This window comes from Primulina eburnea, chromosome 11 (genome assembly GCF_022965805.1).
Source record: "Primulina eburnea isolate SZY01 chromosome 11, ASM2296580v1, whole genome shotgun sequence".
Classification (NCBI taxonomy): Eukaryota; Viridiplantae; Streptophyta; class Magnoliopsida; order Lamiales; family Gesneriaceae; genus Primulina; species Primulina eburnea.
In genome coordinates, this window is record NC_133111.1 from 37,221,313 (window position 1) to 37,236,650 (window position 15,338).

General features: G+C 32.9%; 1 protein-coding gene across 1 annotated transcript; it reads right to left on the reverse strand.

Annotated features, from left to right (window-relative positions):
- Positions 1-791: 791 nt before the first annotated feature.
- LOC140804552 (calcium-binding allergen Ole e 8-like) lies at positions 792-1,425 on the reverse strand. The gene has a single exon (XM_073160598.1). It carries the CDS (start codon positions 1,372-1,374, stop codon positions 901-903), a length of 474 nt encoding a protein of 157 aa, XP_073016699.1. The 5' UTR covers positions 1,375-1,425; the 3' UTR covers positions 792-900.
- Between the last annotated feature and the right edge of the window lie 13,913 nt (positions 1,426-15,338).

Sequence of the window (15,338 nt, forward strand, 5' to 3'; positions counted from 1 at the left end):
CGATGTTTGCTTTGATTATATATGGCCCTGATGCGGTGGGATATAATAACCGATACTATAGTCTCGCCCCTTCTAGGATATAACTTAGAGAACTGATCAGTTAGCCATATAAAATAAGATGATTATCAATGTCATTTGTTTGAATTGATATTATATGATTTAAACATACTATCTGTCTTCGAATAATATATGCATTTATTATCAACTATGATCGATCAGCCCCTATTTATTGAGTATTTCTCCAAATACTCATCTATTACTTGTTCCCCTCAGATAAGAACAAAAAACAAATTGAGGAAGAAGAACGAGAATATTTTTGGGGATGGTGATGAAGCCAATTCAATCCAAGATCAATCTTGTTATTATGTCTTTTAGTTATAGGCAAAAACTTGTGTGAGACGGTCTCACATGTCGTATTTTGTGAAACAAATATCTTTTTTGGGTTATCCATGAAAAAGTATTACTTCTTATGCTAATAATATTACTTTTTATTGTGAATATCGGTAGGATTGACTCATCTCACAGATTAAGATTCGTGAGATCATCTCACAATAGAACTACTCTTAGTTATATTATCATGTTTTACGCTTCCGCGTTTTGTTTTAATCACATTGTAAAGACGAGATTATTTAATTATGAAATAGACTGATTATTTTGATTATTACGAGACTTGTTCTTTACAAATTGTGTGATTTTGAAATAATGTCAATGTTGACTAACCCCTATCTCAAAACATGACATTATTTCACAGATCGAATTGAATATAAAATTCATTTCTAAAATTATCTCGATTTGAAAGAAGCTTTTATTTTAGGATAACCCAGGATTCAATTTTTTACATACAAACTAGCAACAAAAAAAGAACCTATAACACGTGGATAGCGTGAAACACGGCGCCGTTCAGGCGGAATTATTAGTCGTCATCATCTTCTTGAACTCGTCAAAGCTCACAAAACCGTCTCCGTCGGAATCAACGGACTCGATCATGCCAGCACAGTCGGCGACGGAGCAGTGCTCGCCTAGGCGTGTGAGGATCAGGTGAAGCTCCGCGGCGGAGATCTTGCCGTCGTGATCCTGGTCGTATAGCTCGAACGCCTCCTTCAGCTCCTTCTCCGCCGAGTTGTACGGATCGGCGTCGTCCTTGCAGAAGGCGGCGAACTCCTCGAGATTGATGTGCCCGTCCTTATCGGTGTCGATCTCCGCCATCATTTTGGCCACCTCCTCCGCGGAGGTGCTGGATCCGAGAGCCTCCAGCACCCCGCTGAGCTCCTCCTTCGATATCTTTCCGTCGCCATTAGAGTCGAAGCGCTGGAATACCTTCCGAACCTCGTCCATGTTCTGGAGATACATCGAGGTGGCCGGATTCGCTTCCATTTCCGCTGACTTTTAGGGGGTTTGTGCTTTTGGTTGAATTTTTCACGAGTGGAAACGAAGATATATAGGAAGAGGTCATAGTGGAGATACACGTGTGGACCTATTTTTTATTTGTACTTTTCTTTTTGTTCAATTTAATGATAGTAATAGGTTGTTTGACTAATTGCATGTGCTTCCATTGGATAAATCATTTTGATCTAAGGCCATCCAATAAAATAAAAATATTTCTTTCAGAATATTTGAGACTCCTGATCTATATCATCAATCAAATATTTTTCTATTCAAATATTTCATATTTCACAATCAAATATCACACCAACCAAACATTTATAAATCACATTATCACTTTAGTTAATATTTTATTTTCATTGAAATAAAATTATTTCACCATTTTAATTACTTTCATTTATTATTTAGTATTATATTTATTGAAATATAAAATTATAAAGTTTATAATGATTATTTTTGAATAACTAATTTTAAAAAATAAAAATTAATAAAATTAAAAAATTTATAAAGAACTATACAAAACTAATTTATCATAAAACAATATTTATAACATTAATAGTAAAAAATTACAAACCATAGAACAACATTTATAATAATAATTGAAAATTAGTAATTTACGAAGATACGAAAAAATAAGACATGAAAACAGAAATTACAAACCACAAATATAGTCAAACACACCAGTCATTCACTTATCACGACAACATATCTCTCAAATGTGTTCAACCAAATCGTGACGAAGCTGATGATGCATATGACTATCACGTATCTATGTATTTCTTCGAAGGTATTCGCCAAATTCTGTGGTTGAACCCTGATTGGCTATGAAATTATCTTGTTCTTCAAAATCCCACATTGATATTGCATGACCCTCGTCCTCAACTATCATGTTGTGTAAGAAAATGTTGCAAATTCTGTGGTTGATGTGTAAAAATGGAAATGGAGGATGTTGGACACTCGGACGAACTCGAGAATTTTCTCCACTTGAATTTTCGTCGATATTTGGAGAGTTCAAAAGATCCCTAAAAAAATTATTGGAACTATTATACATTCCAAATTTTTTATGTATGTAATATTTTTTTGTGACAAAAATATGTATGTAGGATGTTGAAAATATGAATTTTAATTTCTTAAAAACTTATGTATTTATGGACTAAAATTTGAATGTTACCCAACGTTCTTAATTGATAAGAGAAAAGAACGTTATGCAGATCGCATTCAATTGTTCATTTATATTTCACATAATAATTAAATATAATTTATAAAAAAAACACACCTGTAGCTTGTACAGATTCTATTCAATTGTCCATTTATATTTCACATAATAATTAATATAATTAAATAAATAATAAAAAAATAAAAAGAAACACACCTCTCACTGCAGGTGCACGCGCGCATCTCAAGCCAGCGTGAAACTCACGTTAGCTTGAAAAAATTAAAAAAAAAATTACAGTATCCAGTTACAAATTTGTAACAAGGTGTTGTTGTGGCACACAAATCAATAGTGTGTAGTGGTGAATATTTAGATGGAAAAGATATTTGGATGACATGACTTGGATTATATCCATCGTTGTGGATGCCCTAAAAATCAATAGTGTTTTTAAAATAAAAAAAAATTATCGTAAACAATTTTAAAATTGATAAATGACATAATTTGAAATTCACATCAATTTTATTCATCCAAATATGTCGAGAAATTTAAAATCTTGGCACAGAAATTCATTAATCTAAGCTCAATGTAAAAATTAATTAAAACTAAAAATATAATATGTTTGGTCAGTAAAAGAACAATTAAGCTGATGAATATTAGTGAAATGCAAAAACATGTGAAAAATAGTTTTTAAAAATAATTAGTGGTAATATATTTGTTATTAACCTAGTAATTAATCCTTGAATAGAAGCCTACAAACACAGAAACTAGAATTTCATTGAGAAAATAAACTCTTTTAAATAAAAAGATCATATCTAGAGATAATATAAATTTTATCATAAATAAGATTAATCTAGAAAGTCAAAACTCTATATTTTAATGCACAATATTATTAAAAAGAAAAATATAATTAAGGAATTAATTGTATCTTGAATGCCAAGAAATTTTTTCTTTCAATCTCTCAATTTTGCCTTTTTTCTAACAAAACACGTAAAAATGTTAATTCACACAACTCCCCTAAGTTAGAGGCATATTTCCCCCTGAATTCGAACATGTTAGATGTTGTTAGAGTTCTTGCAACACAAGGTGAGAAGTCATCATTCATTACATGACAAAATATTAAGGAACAAAATATCAAAGAGATAATTTGAACGGAGATAAACATCATAGAAATAAACTGAAATAACTAAAATGCATCATTATCAGAGATCTCTTATATATCTTCATAACCAGAGCTTGAAGTTCTCATTTCTCCACCTTCTTCACCCGACATTTTTGCTCTCACAACATCTTCTCCTTTTTTTTTTTTCCAGAATGGACCGTCACATCTAGTAGTAGTCAGTACTCCGACTTTCCAAATTTCTTTTGGATTTATCCAGAACTCAGTGGTCGGAATGTCGTGTTGAAAAGTATCACGTCCGTATTACTTTTTCTTCTGTTAAACAAAAATAACCAAAATCTCACTTAGTAACGTAAAATGTCCGCTCTGATACCACATGAAAGGTGGTTGTTTAACATAAAATTATTGTGTTATAAAAGGACTGTGTGTTTCAGAGGCAAGTGTTGTGTGTGATGTTGTAACACCTAACACAATATGCAACGGAATAATTCAACACACAAAAATTTACGTAAATAATAAGACATGATGGATTATAGACAAATGAACATACTTGTGCAGTATCTCAAGACAAAAAATTCAATAGAAAATTCTTCCAATTTACAAAAGCAATATTAGTTATAATAATGAAAGTTTTTAAGATATTATCAAATTGAAAAAATTATTAATAGGATAGTTATCAAAATCCATATTTATTTTGAAAATAATTTTTAAATTTTTTTATTGAAAAGATCTATTGAAAAGATTTAAAAATGCAATAGATTTAGCCGGTTATTTTTTTAAAAAAATGATAAATATTTTGAGTTGTAAGAACATCCACGAATTAGAATATGTGCATAACTAGAAGAATAAAATATTTTAACATGTGCAAAATATTTTAAATAACATGAGAAATGGAGAACATGTAGATGTGAATTATTTTAACATATTGTAAACACTAAATAACATGTGCAAAATATTTTAAATAACTAGAAGTAACCATGATAATTTTCAATTAATTTTTTAGAAAAATATCATATGAAATTTCTTCGATATGTGATGAAGTTGATAATTTCATTATTTGATCAATATCGTCAACAAACTCTAAATTTTGAACATTACCATTCTTCGGAAAGCAAAATAAAAAATAAAAAAATATTAAAATTATCCAAATAAAATAATTGACATATAATAGGAAAAGTGAATGAATCGAAAAATCGTATATCATTTGAGAAAACAGTGAGCAAAATCCAAATACCATGCATCTATGGTTCGTTGACGGTAGAACGCGTAGCTACGGGAAGCGAGAAATCCTGCTTGTCGCCACTCGGTGCTTCCGCGCTTTTGCGTCGGCAGTTTTTTTTTTTTTTTCTTTCCCGAATTTATTTTATTTCTTTTTTAATTTTAATCTATATTATATACATTTTTATTCTATCAATAAAATTAGTCTTGTTGTGAAAAAGTAAAAATTTATGGTAAAAAGTAAAAATCTCAAACTCTCAAAATTTACCAAACTACACACTTTATAATATTTTTCTCTCTACTCAATTGAGATTTTCTTCACAAATGAGAGATCTATTTATATGAAATCTTTACAAATAATCCAAAAATAAAATACATCATTACCTACATCATCACACACTAATTTTCAATATTTACAACTCTTATTTTCAACATTCAAATATTCAATACACACATTTTAAATATATTTTTCAACACTCCCCCTTGTGATGATGATCATAATGATTGTCTTCATTACGTGTTTTTATACTGTCTCGTTAAAAACCTTACTAGGAAAAACCCATTGGGATAAAAATCATAGTAAGGGAAAAAGAGTGCAGTCACGTAAACTCCCCCTGATGTTGACATGAACAATTCTTCACAAATTTCGTAGATAGCGCATCCCAATATTATATATGTGCTTTCTGAATATTGTCGTAGGTAGTGCCTTTGTGAAGACATCTGATGAGTTTTCACTTGATTGAATGTGACGAACATCAATACATTTATTCTTCTCTAGCTCCTTGGTGAATGCGAAGAACTTAGGAGGAATATGTTTAGTTCTGTCGCTTTTTATGTATCCCTCTTTCATTTGAGCAACACATGCAGCATTATCTTCATATAGTATCACAGGCTTCTCGTCGAATGACACATGAGATTTGGATATGTTGGGTCATTGATTTTAACCACACACATTCATGACTTGCTTCATGTAGTGCAATAATCTCGGCATGATTTGATGAAGTTGTTACAAGCGTTTGTTTCTGCGAACGCCAAGATATTGCAGTGCCTCCACGAGTAAATATATATCCAGTTTGGGAACGTGCCTTGTGTGGATCAGATAAGTATCCAGCATCAGCATAACCAATTATACTTGGATTAGCATCTTTTGAATACAAAAGTCCCAAGTCTGTCGTTCCTCGTAGATAACGGAATATATGTTTAATTCCGTTCCAGTGTCTCTTTGTTGGATATGTGCTAAATCTTGCCAACTGATTCACGGCAAAAGATATATCAGGCCTTGTACAATTTGTAAGGTACATAAGGGCACCAATGACACTTAGATATGGTACTTCTGGACCAAGAATATTTTCATCATCTTCACATGGACGGAATGGATCATTTTCTATGTTTAATGATCTAACAACCATTGGAGTACTTAAAGGATTTGCTTTATCCATATTAAAACGTTTAAGGATCTTTTCTGTATAATTTGTCTGGTGAACAAACATTCCACATTCTTTTTGTTCAATTTGTAAACCCAGACAATACTTGGTTTTTCCAAGATCCTTCATTTCAAATTCTTCCTTCAAGTATGACACAACTTCTTGAATTTCCTTATTCGTTCCAATGATGTTTAAATCATCAACATATACAACAATAATTACGCATCCGGATGTTGTTTTCTTAATGAAAACACAAGGGCATATTGAATTATTTACATATCCCTTTTTCATCAAGTGATAACTTAGTCGATTATACCACATTCGACCTGATTGCTTTAACCCATATAATGATCTTTGTAATTTCACAGAATAACATTCCCTGGGTTTTGAACTTTGTGCTTCAGGCATCTTAAATCCTTCAGGGATTTTCATATATATATTACTATCAAGTGAGCCATATAAGTAAGCTGTAACAACATCCATAAGACGCATTTCTAAATTTTCAGATACCGCCAAGCTAATCAAATACCGAAACGTAATTGCATCCATCACAGGAGAATACGTTTCTTCATAATCAATTTCAGGCCTTTGAGAAAAACCTTGTGCAACAAGTCGAGCTTTATATATTACTATTTCATTTTTCTCATTTCGCTTTCGAATAAAAACCCATTTGTATCCAACAGGTTTTACACCTTCAGGTGTAAGGACTATAGGTCCAAAAACATCACGTTTATTTAGCGAATCTAATTCAACCTGGATGGCATCTTTCCATTTTATCCAATCCTGCCGATTTTTACATTCACCAAAAGATTTTGGTTCATGATCTTCGTTATCATTTATGATGTCGATTGTCACATTATAAGAAAATATATCATCATTTCATCTATATCTTTTCGGTTCCATATTTTTCCAGTATTAATATAATTGATAGAGATTTCATGATTCTCGTCAGTTTGTGGTTCTGACAGAACATTTTCATCATCATGTGTTTCTTCAGGAACACCATTCTCTATTTTGTGATCATCATGTATTTCTTCAGAAACATCATTCTTTATTTTGTGATCATCGTGTTTCTCTATGAATTTTCTTTTTCGAGGATTTTTATCCTTGGAACCGACTGGTCTTCCACGCTTCAGGCGTTTAATGACATCATGAGTATCTTTCATTTGTTTCTTTGGAATTTCAATTCGAGCAGGGGCATTTGCAGCATGTATGTATGATTTAGTTACCCCTTTTGTGTCTGCAAATGCATCTGGTATTTGATTTGCTATTCTGTGCAAGTGTAGAATTTGTTGTACATCTTTTTCACATTGTTTTGTTCTTGGATCCAGATGTAACAATGATGATACATACCATGTAATTTCCTTTTCGATATGTTTCTGTTCTCCCCCTAACATTGGGAAGATTTCCTCATTAAAATGACAATCAGCAAAACGTGCTGTGAACACGTCGCTTGTCTGAGGTTCAAGATATCAAATGATTGATGGACTATCATAACCGGTATAAATTACAACCTTTCTTTGAGGTCCCATTTTCTTTCGTTGTGGTGGGGCAATAGGCATATACACCATACATCCAAAAATTCTCAGATGAGAAATGTCTGGTTCTTTACCAAATGCAAGCTGTAATGGGGAGTATTTATGATATGCACTTGGTCTGATGCGAATTAATGAAGCAACATGTAAAATTGCATGTCTCCATATAGAAATAGGGATCTTTGTTTTCATAATCATTGGTCTAGCAATCATTTGCAGACGTTTAATCAATGATTCAGCCAATCCATTCTGTGTATGTACATGAGCAACAGGATGCTCAACAATGATTCCCATAGACATACAATAATCATTGAAAGTCTGGGAAGTAAATTCACCAGCATTATCAAGTCTAATTTTCTTGATTGTATAATCGGGAAACTGATTCCTCAATTTTATTATTTGAGCAAGTAATCTTGCAAATGCAATATTTCGAGTTGACAATAAACATACATGTGACCATCGGCTGGAGACATCAATCAATACCATAAAGTATCTTAATGGTCCACATGGTGGATGGATTGGTCCACAAATATCACCCTGAATACGTTCAAGAAATATTGGTGATTCAGTTTGGATTTTGACTGGTGATGGTCTTATAATACGTTTTCCAAGAGAACATGCTTTGCATTGAAACTTATTATTCTGAAAGATCTTCTGATCTTTGAGTGGATGACCATGTGTATTTTCTATGATTCTTCGCATCATTGTTGAACCAGGATGTCCCAATCGGTCATGCCAATTTGTTAATATTGAAGAATTATCAACTACCATGTTTGATTCAATGGGACTTATATGTGTATAATGCAATCCAGTAGGGAGCATTGGTAGTTTTTCAATCACATATTTTTTTCCTGATTTATATGTGATAAGACACATATATTTCTCATTCCCTTCATTCATTGTTTGAGTATCAAACCCATGGGAATATATATCATTAAAACTCAACAAATTTCTTTTCGATTGTGGTGAATATAAAGCATCATTGATCAAAAAATTTGTACCATTAAGTAACAAAAATTGTGCTTTACCACATCCTTTAATCAAGTCTACAGGACCTGATATTGTATTCACCGTTGTTTTTGTTGGTTTTAGTTCCAAGAAATATCTTTTATCTCGGAGGATAGTGTGCGTTGTACCACTATCGGGTATGCAAACTTCAGCTTTGCTCATAGCATTTTCCATATTTGAACTTCAAAAAAATATGCAATGAAATAAATTACTGGCAATATATATTTAAATATAACACATATCATAATTATACAATAAAACATTATTCTATGAATACATGAAAAATAAATTATTTTATATTTATATTCTACCATTATATTGTTCATTTTCAGAGAAATCGTTGAGAAAATCTGCAGCATCAATATTGTTCATTTCTATCCCACCAACATATTGATCATTTCCAGAGAAATCATTCATAAAATCACCAGCATCAAAATGAGTTGAATCACTCAAACGGTCACTGCGTTCAGTGAAGTTGGTCTCCTTTTCTTTCCCCTTTAATGATTCTTTATAAAGTTTACAAAGGTGCTCAGGGGCTCCACAAACTTTGGACCAATGTCCTGGAGTACCACATCTGTAACAAGAACTTTCATATCTTTTTGAGTGATTCTCATTAACACTTGTATTCTCATGATCATGCCTTTTCAGTGGATGGTTTGGGACGCTCTTTTGAGATGAGTTATAAAAATAACTATCTCTATTATTTTCAAAACCACGGCCTCGTACACGACCACGACCAATTCCACGTCCACGTCCACGTCCACGTCCACGACCTCGACCTCGACCTCGACCAAAACCTTGTCTTTGAAATTGATTTTGGTTTCCAGGTTTAAATTCATTTTTACTTACAGCATTTACTTCTGGAAATGCTGTTGATCCAGTTGGTCGGGACTGATGATTTCTCATTAATAGCTCGTTGTTTTTTTCCGCCACAAGAAGACAGGCGATGAGTTCAGAATATCTCGCGAATCCACGTACTCTATATTGTTGCTGTAGAGTAATATTTGATGCATGAAACGTGGAAAATGTTTTTTCAAGCATCTCAGATTCTGTGACCTCATGTCCACAAAATTTTAATTGCGAGATTATTCTATACATCGCCGAATTGTAATCACTGACTTTTTTAAAGTCTTGGAATCTCAATGTATTACATTCATCCCGGGCGGTTGTAAGTATAACTTCTCTTATATGTTCGAATCTTTCTTTTAATCCCTTCCACAAATCCATGGGATTTTTTTCGATGAGATATTCACATTTTAATCCTTCATCGAGATGTCGACGTAAAAATATTATAGCTTTAGCTTTTTCTTGTGACGAAGATATACCATTTTCTTTAATGGTCTCGCTTAGACCCAATGACTCAAGATGCATTTCTACATCTAGAGTCCATGGCATATAATTCTTTCCCGTGATGTCGAGCGCAACAAATTCGAGCTTTGTTAAATTTGACATGGTGGTACTTTTTCTTCTGTTTGGAGCTTGGAAAAGTATGTAGGACTTTTAGAGCTTCGTGCTGATAACGTGTTGTGAAAAAGTAAAAATTTATGGTAAAAAGTAAAAATCTCAAACTCTCAAAATTTACCAAACTACACACTTTATAATATTTTTCTCTATACTCAATTGTGATTTTCTTCATAAATGAGAGATCTATTTATAGGAAATCTTTACAAATAATCCAAAAATAAAATACATCATTACCTATATCATCACACACTAATTTTCAATATTTACAACTCTTATTTTCAACATTCAAATATTCAACATTCAAATATTCAATATACACATTTTAAATATATTTTTCAACAAGTCTTATTTTATGTTAACACCATATTTTAAAACTGACTCTGGCATACTGAATTTTGTATAAAAGAATTGAAGATATAAGAATGATTTTTTTATAAAAATAATTATGCTATGAATGAGTGAAATGATCGTGTAAAAATTTAAAATTTATAGATGAAGATTAAAAAATATTATATCGTGATATTTTAGTTATAGATAAGTACAAATTTGCTTAAATAATTTTTTGTAAATAAAATGAATATCTATAATTCGAGAATAGTGGTATTTTTGGTTCCTACAATGACACCAAATTGTCACTAACTCCTCATTTTTAGTAATAATTTGAACATAAATACTTTTTATATGTCGAATCGGAAATCCATACCACAAAATTACTCATGAAACGATTTCTCGAGAGTTTTTATGATAATGTATCACGTCCATATCGCTAGATCCGTCTCACTTGGTTTGCATAGATGGTGTAAGTGATTACTGCCTATGCTATACTATGATCTCAAACCTAATCGATTAGTAGGGGAAAATATCCGATTTCGTCCCTCTAGTTTGCATCTTGTCTCAATTTAGTTCTTTTTTTTTTTCTAATCCAAAATTTGTGTGAGACGGTTTCACAGGGTCGTATTTTGTGAGACAGATATCTTATTTGGGTCATCCATGAAAAAGTATTACTTTTTATGCTTATGCTAAGAGTATTACTTTTTATTGTGAATATCTGTAGGGTTGACCCGTCTCACAGATAAAATTTCGTGAGACCGTCTCATAAAAGACCTACTCTTTTTTCTATGTGCCAAATTAGTCCCTCAACTTTAAAAAAAAAAACGTTTCATTTTTGTTCCTTGGCGTTATTCTTGGTATGAATTTTTCACATGCACTGCACATGATTTATCCTCCCCAAAAGATAGATTCAAAGAACCCTAAACCCATTTCCCCTCTTCTCGATTTGTCCTAAATTCTCCAACCCTCGTCCAAATCGAAGTTGTGAATGCTCAAAACGATGACTTTAATCGACTAGTTTAATTAAAATAAAATTATGTTATTTTAGCTGTTTTTTAGCAAACAAATGATGCTAATATACTAAAATTTTGTAGTTTTTTTAGTTTAAGTATATTATAATTAATTTAAAATATTTATTTTTTTTGTAAAAAAAAATCAGATAATACTCTACTGAAACTTGAAATAGTCGTGTATTAATTATTTTGGGTTCGAGCATAAAAATATAAACCTGAATAACATGACTCGTGCCCACCTCCAACCAAATCTTACTTGGCTATTTTTCCCCTCACCAACAAAATATAATATTTTTTACATGGATACTTGTAAATATAAAGTTGAATTTGTATTGAAGATTTGGGATTTGAAATGAAGATTTTAATTTGGATTGGAAAATGAACAACTTTTTTAAAGTTCTTAACTTTGTGTATTTTCTTTTTTACGGTGAAAGCTCTTGTAATTTATTGAATAAAATAAAGAATCCAAAAAAAAATCTTCACGCTTCCAAACAAATGGGGAAGGGGAGGAACAAGCAAAAGAGACAATAGATTGAGCAACATCATTTGCAGTCCGCTGCACATTCCTTAAAGATGGGCTTCCTGGAAGAGACAGTAGACCTCGGATATCCGAAGCTAGGGCCCTGGCGTAATTGCGATTCTTTTCTACACCCGTGATTGCTTGCACAGAGAAGAGAGAGTCCGAGGTGATAAGATGAATCTCAATGTTGTGTTATCTAGAGATGTTAACTCCAACTTGAATGATAAGAAGTTCAGCGGATGTAACCGATGTGGGTTTCTCAATCTTTTTTCCAAAAAAAAGAATCAGCTGTCACTCATGATTTCAGATTATCCCACCAAGTGCGTAGCTATTTTTGCATTCCTTATAAGATACGTCAACGTCCAGGCGTAGAGTATTCACTTTATCAACTAATTTTAAGTAGTCATCTCTCGTGTTTTTTGATTCATAGAAGAAGATTATTATAAAAAATAAAAACCACAACGGATATGTTGGGAAACTGAAATCCATCCGTTGACTCGGTATAAAATATTGAAGAAATAATTTAAAACTTAAATTTAAAAAAAATCCACATATATATAAATAATTTTAAATTAATCCATTAAAAGCAATCCAAAGTTATGAAATGAAATACGACACTTCTTAATTCCGACACGACCTGGATTCCTACTTAGGCCGACCCGATCAGCGTCGTGACTCATTAACCAAATTGATTGGCCCATGTTGAATACAATTAGAACCAAAGTAGAGGCCCAATAAACTACTCGGAATCCAACTCATTATTCTCTGTTCGGAAACAGAATGGGCACAGTAGAAAGAACAGCCAAGCCCACCAAGTCCGAGCAATCGAATTGAAAGTGAACCGATCGGAACTCAAACTAAGTATAGTGGTGAATAAAATTCTATTTGTGTAAAACTCTAAAAAAAATCTCATGTGATAAGAAAAGAATCTCGAGAGATCAGGGAGTTAGTCTCTCAGATTCAACATGCCAAGAGTATTGTGGCTAAAATAGAAGAAATGGACTGGAGGTGTGATATATATCGTTACTTATGCAATGAGATTCTCTTGACCGAGCCAGATAAAAAATGGGAAAATAGGAGGAGATCTTATTGCTTCGTCCTCTTGGATGGTGCATTGTACAAAAGATTCTTCTACCGGCCTATCTTAAAATGTTTGAAAAGGCAGAAATTGAATATGTCCATATTGAAATCAATAAAAGATGTTGTATCAATCATTAAGAAAACATGACTTTGGCTAGGAAAACTTTGTGGGTAGGTTTCTTTTGGCCAACCATGATAAATGATGCGACCGTCATAGTAAATAGGTGTCAAAGTTGCTAGCAACTTGCTAATTTGCAATGAAAACCATATGAACTTATGAAGGCTGTGACATCACTTTGCATCTTTGATCAATAGGGTTTAGATATTGTGGCCCATTCTTTTTGGCAACATGACAAAAAAATTTCTTATTTGTGGCCATATATTATTTCTCTAATTGGGTAGAAGCCGAGCCGTTAGATCGGATTATCGAGTGGGAGGATTTGAACTTCTTTTGGAAGAATATTGTTCGTCACTTTGGAATAGCTCGAAGACTCATCTCAGATAATAAGAGATAGTTCTACGGTTTCTTGTTACAAGCATGGTGTAGAGAAATGAATATTGGACATGTCTTCACCTCATTGGTATACCGAAAGGGTAACAGACAAGTGGAAGTCACTATTCGATCCATAGTATGTACAATAAAGTTGAGGCTCAGATCTGCAAAAAGAAAATGGGTGGACAAGTTCTGGAATGTTATGCGGGCTTATCAAACCATGGAACATGACGAGACGAAATAAACCCCTTGGAATATGGTGTACGAATCAGAAGCCATACTGCCCATAGAGATTGGCCAAGACAACACACAGATTCTGAACTATGGCTTGGAAAAAGGTATGCTCCAACCATGGATTTGGAGTTGGTGGAAGAGAAAGGGACCGAGCGTCTGTCCAACTCACAGCTTACCGGAAGAGAATGGTTCGAGCTTATAACAGAAAAGTCTGACCTCTATCCTTCGAGCTCGGGGATTTGGTAATGAAGAAAATCCAATGACAAGGGGATAGAGGAAAGTTGTATCCGAAATATAAGGGCCCTTTCACAGTGGTCAAGAAAGCAGGCATAATGGCTTAATACTTAGAAGATGTGGATGGGAAAAGGTCTAAGAACGCGTGGAATGCTTGTAATCTCAGAAAATATTGTGCTTAAAGGGATTTTTGTACAAGTCAGTCTGTTTTGACTATTTAATTTAAATATTTATTAATTTTTTCCCAATTTTGTCACTTACTTCGGCTCTGACCAATACATTCTTATTGTATGAATTTCTATCATGGTTACGTAGGCTCTGAAGTCATATTCTGTCAAAATTTTAAGCCCAACACTTGTTGGTCATCTAACAAGAATGTCTCCAGACAAAAAACTTGTTACATCCAACCTAGTGCTCGACACCTCAAAGTCCAACATAGTTTGGTAAATACATAGGTCTGACCTCGCGCTTGGTACGTCAAATCCCAACACAGCTTGACATATACATACGTTCGACCTCGTGCTCGGCACCTCAAAGCCTAAAAATCTCAAAAAATATATAAGTCTGACCCTGTGCTTGGTACCTTATTGCCCAACACGGTTTGGCTAACACATTATTTAGTGAAATTTCATTCAAATTTCATGTTATGGCCAGGAATGATAAGGCCTGTCAATCATTATCTCATAAAATCTCCACATTTTACTTATGTTAAATTAAACCTCAAGAATATGTCCTTCTCGCGTGAGAAATTTATCACTTGAAAAAATTTCAATTAATTCTCGAGCAGATATCCAGCTCATATGAGAAGTTTATTACATAACAAAATTTCAATTAATTCCAAGCAGAGGTCCTGCTCGAGTGATAAGTTCATTACTTATCAAAATTTCAACATAATTAAACCTCGAGTAGAAGTCCTGATTAGGTGAGAAGTTTACTACTTTGTAAAATTCCAACACAATCTCAATTAATACCCGAGCGAAGGTCCTGCTTGGGTGAAAATTTTCTTACTTAGCAAAATTTCAATTAATTTCCGAGTAGAGGTTCTAAAAGAGTATGAAGTTTGTTACTTAGCAAAATTCCAATATAATTTCAATTAATTCCCTAGCGAAGGTCCAACTCCGATGATGAGTTC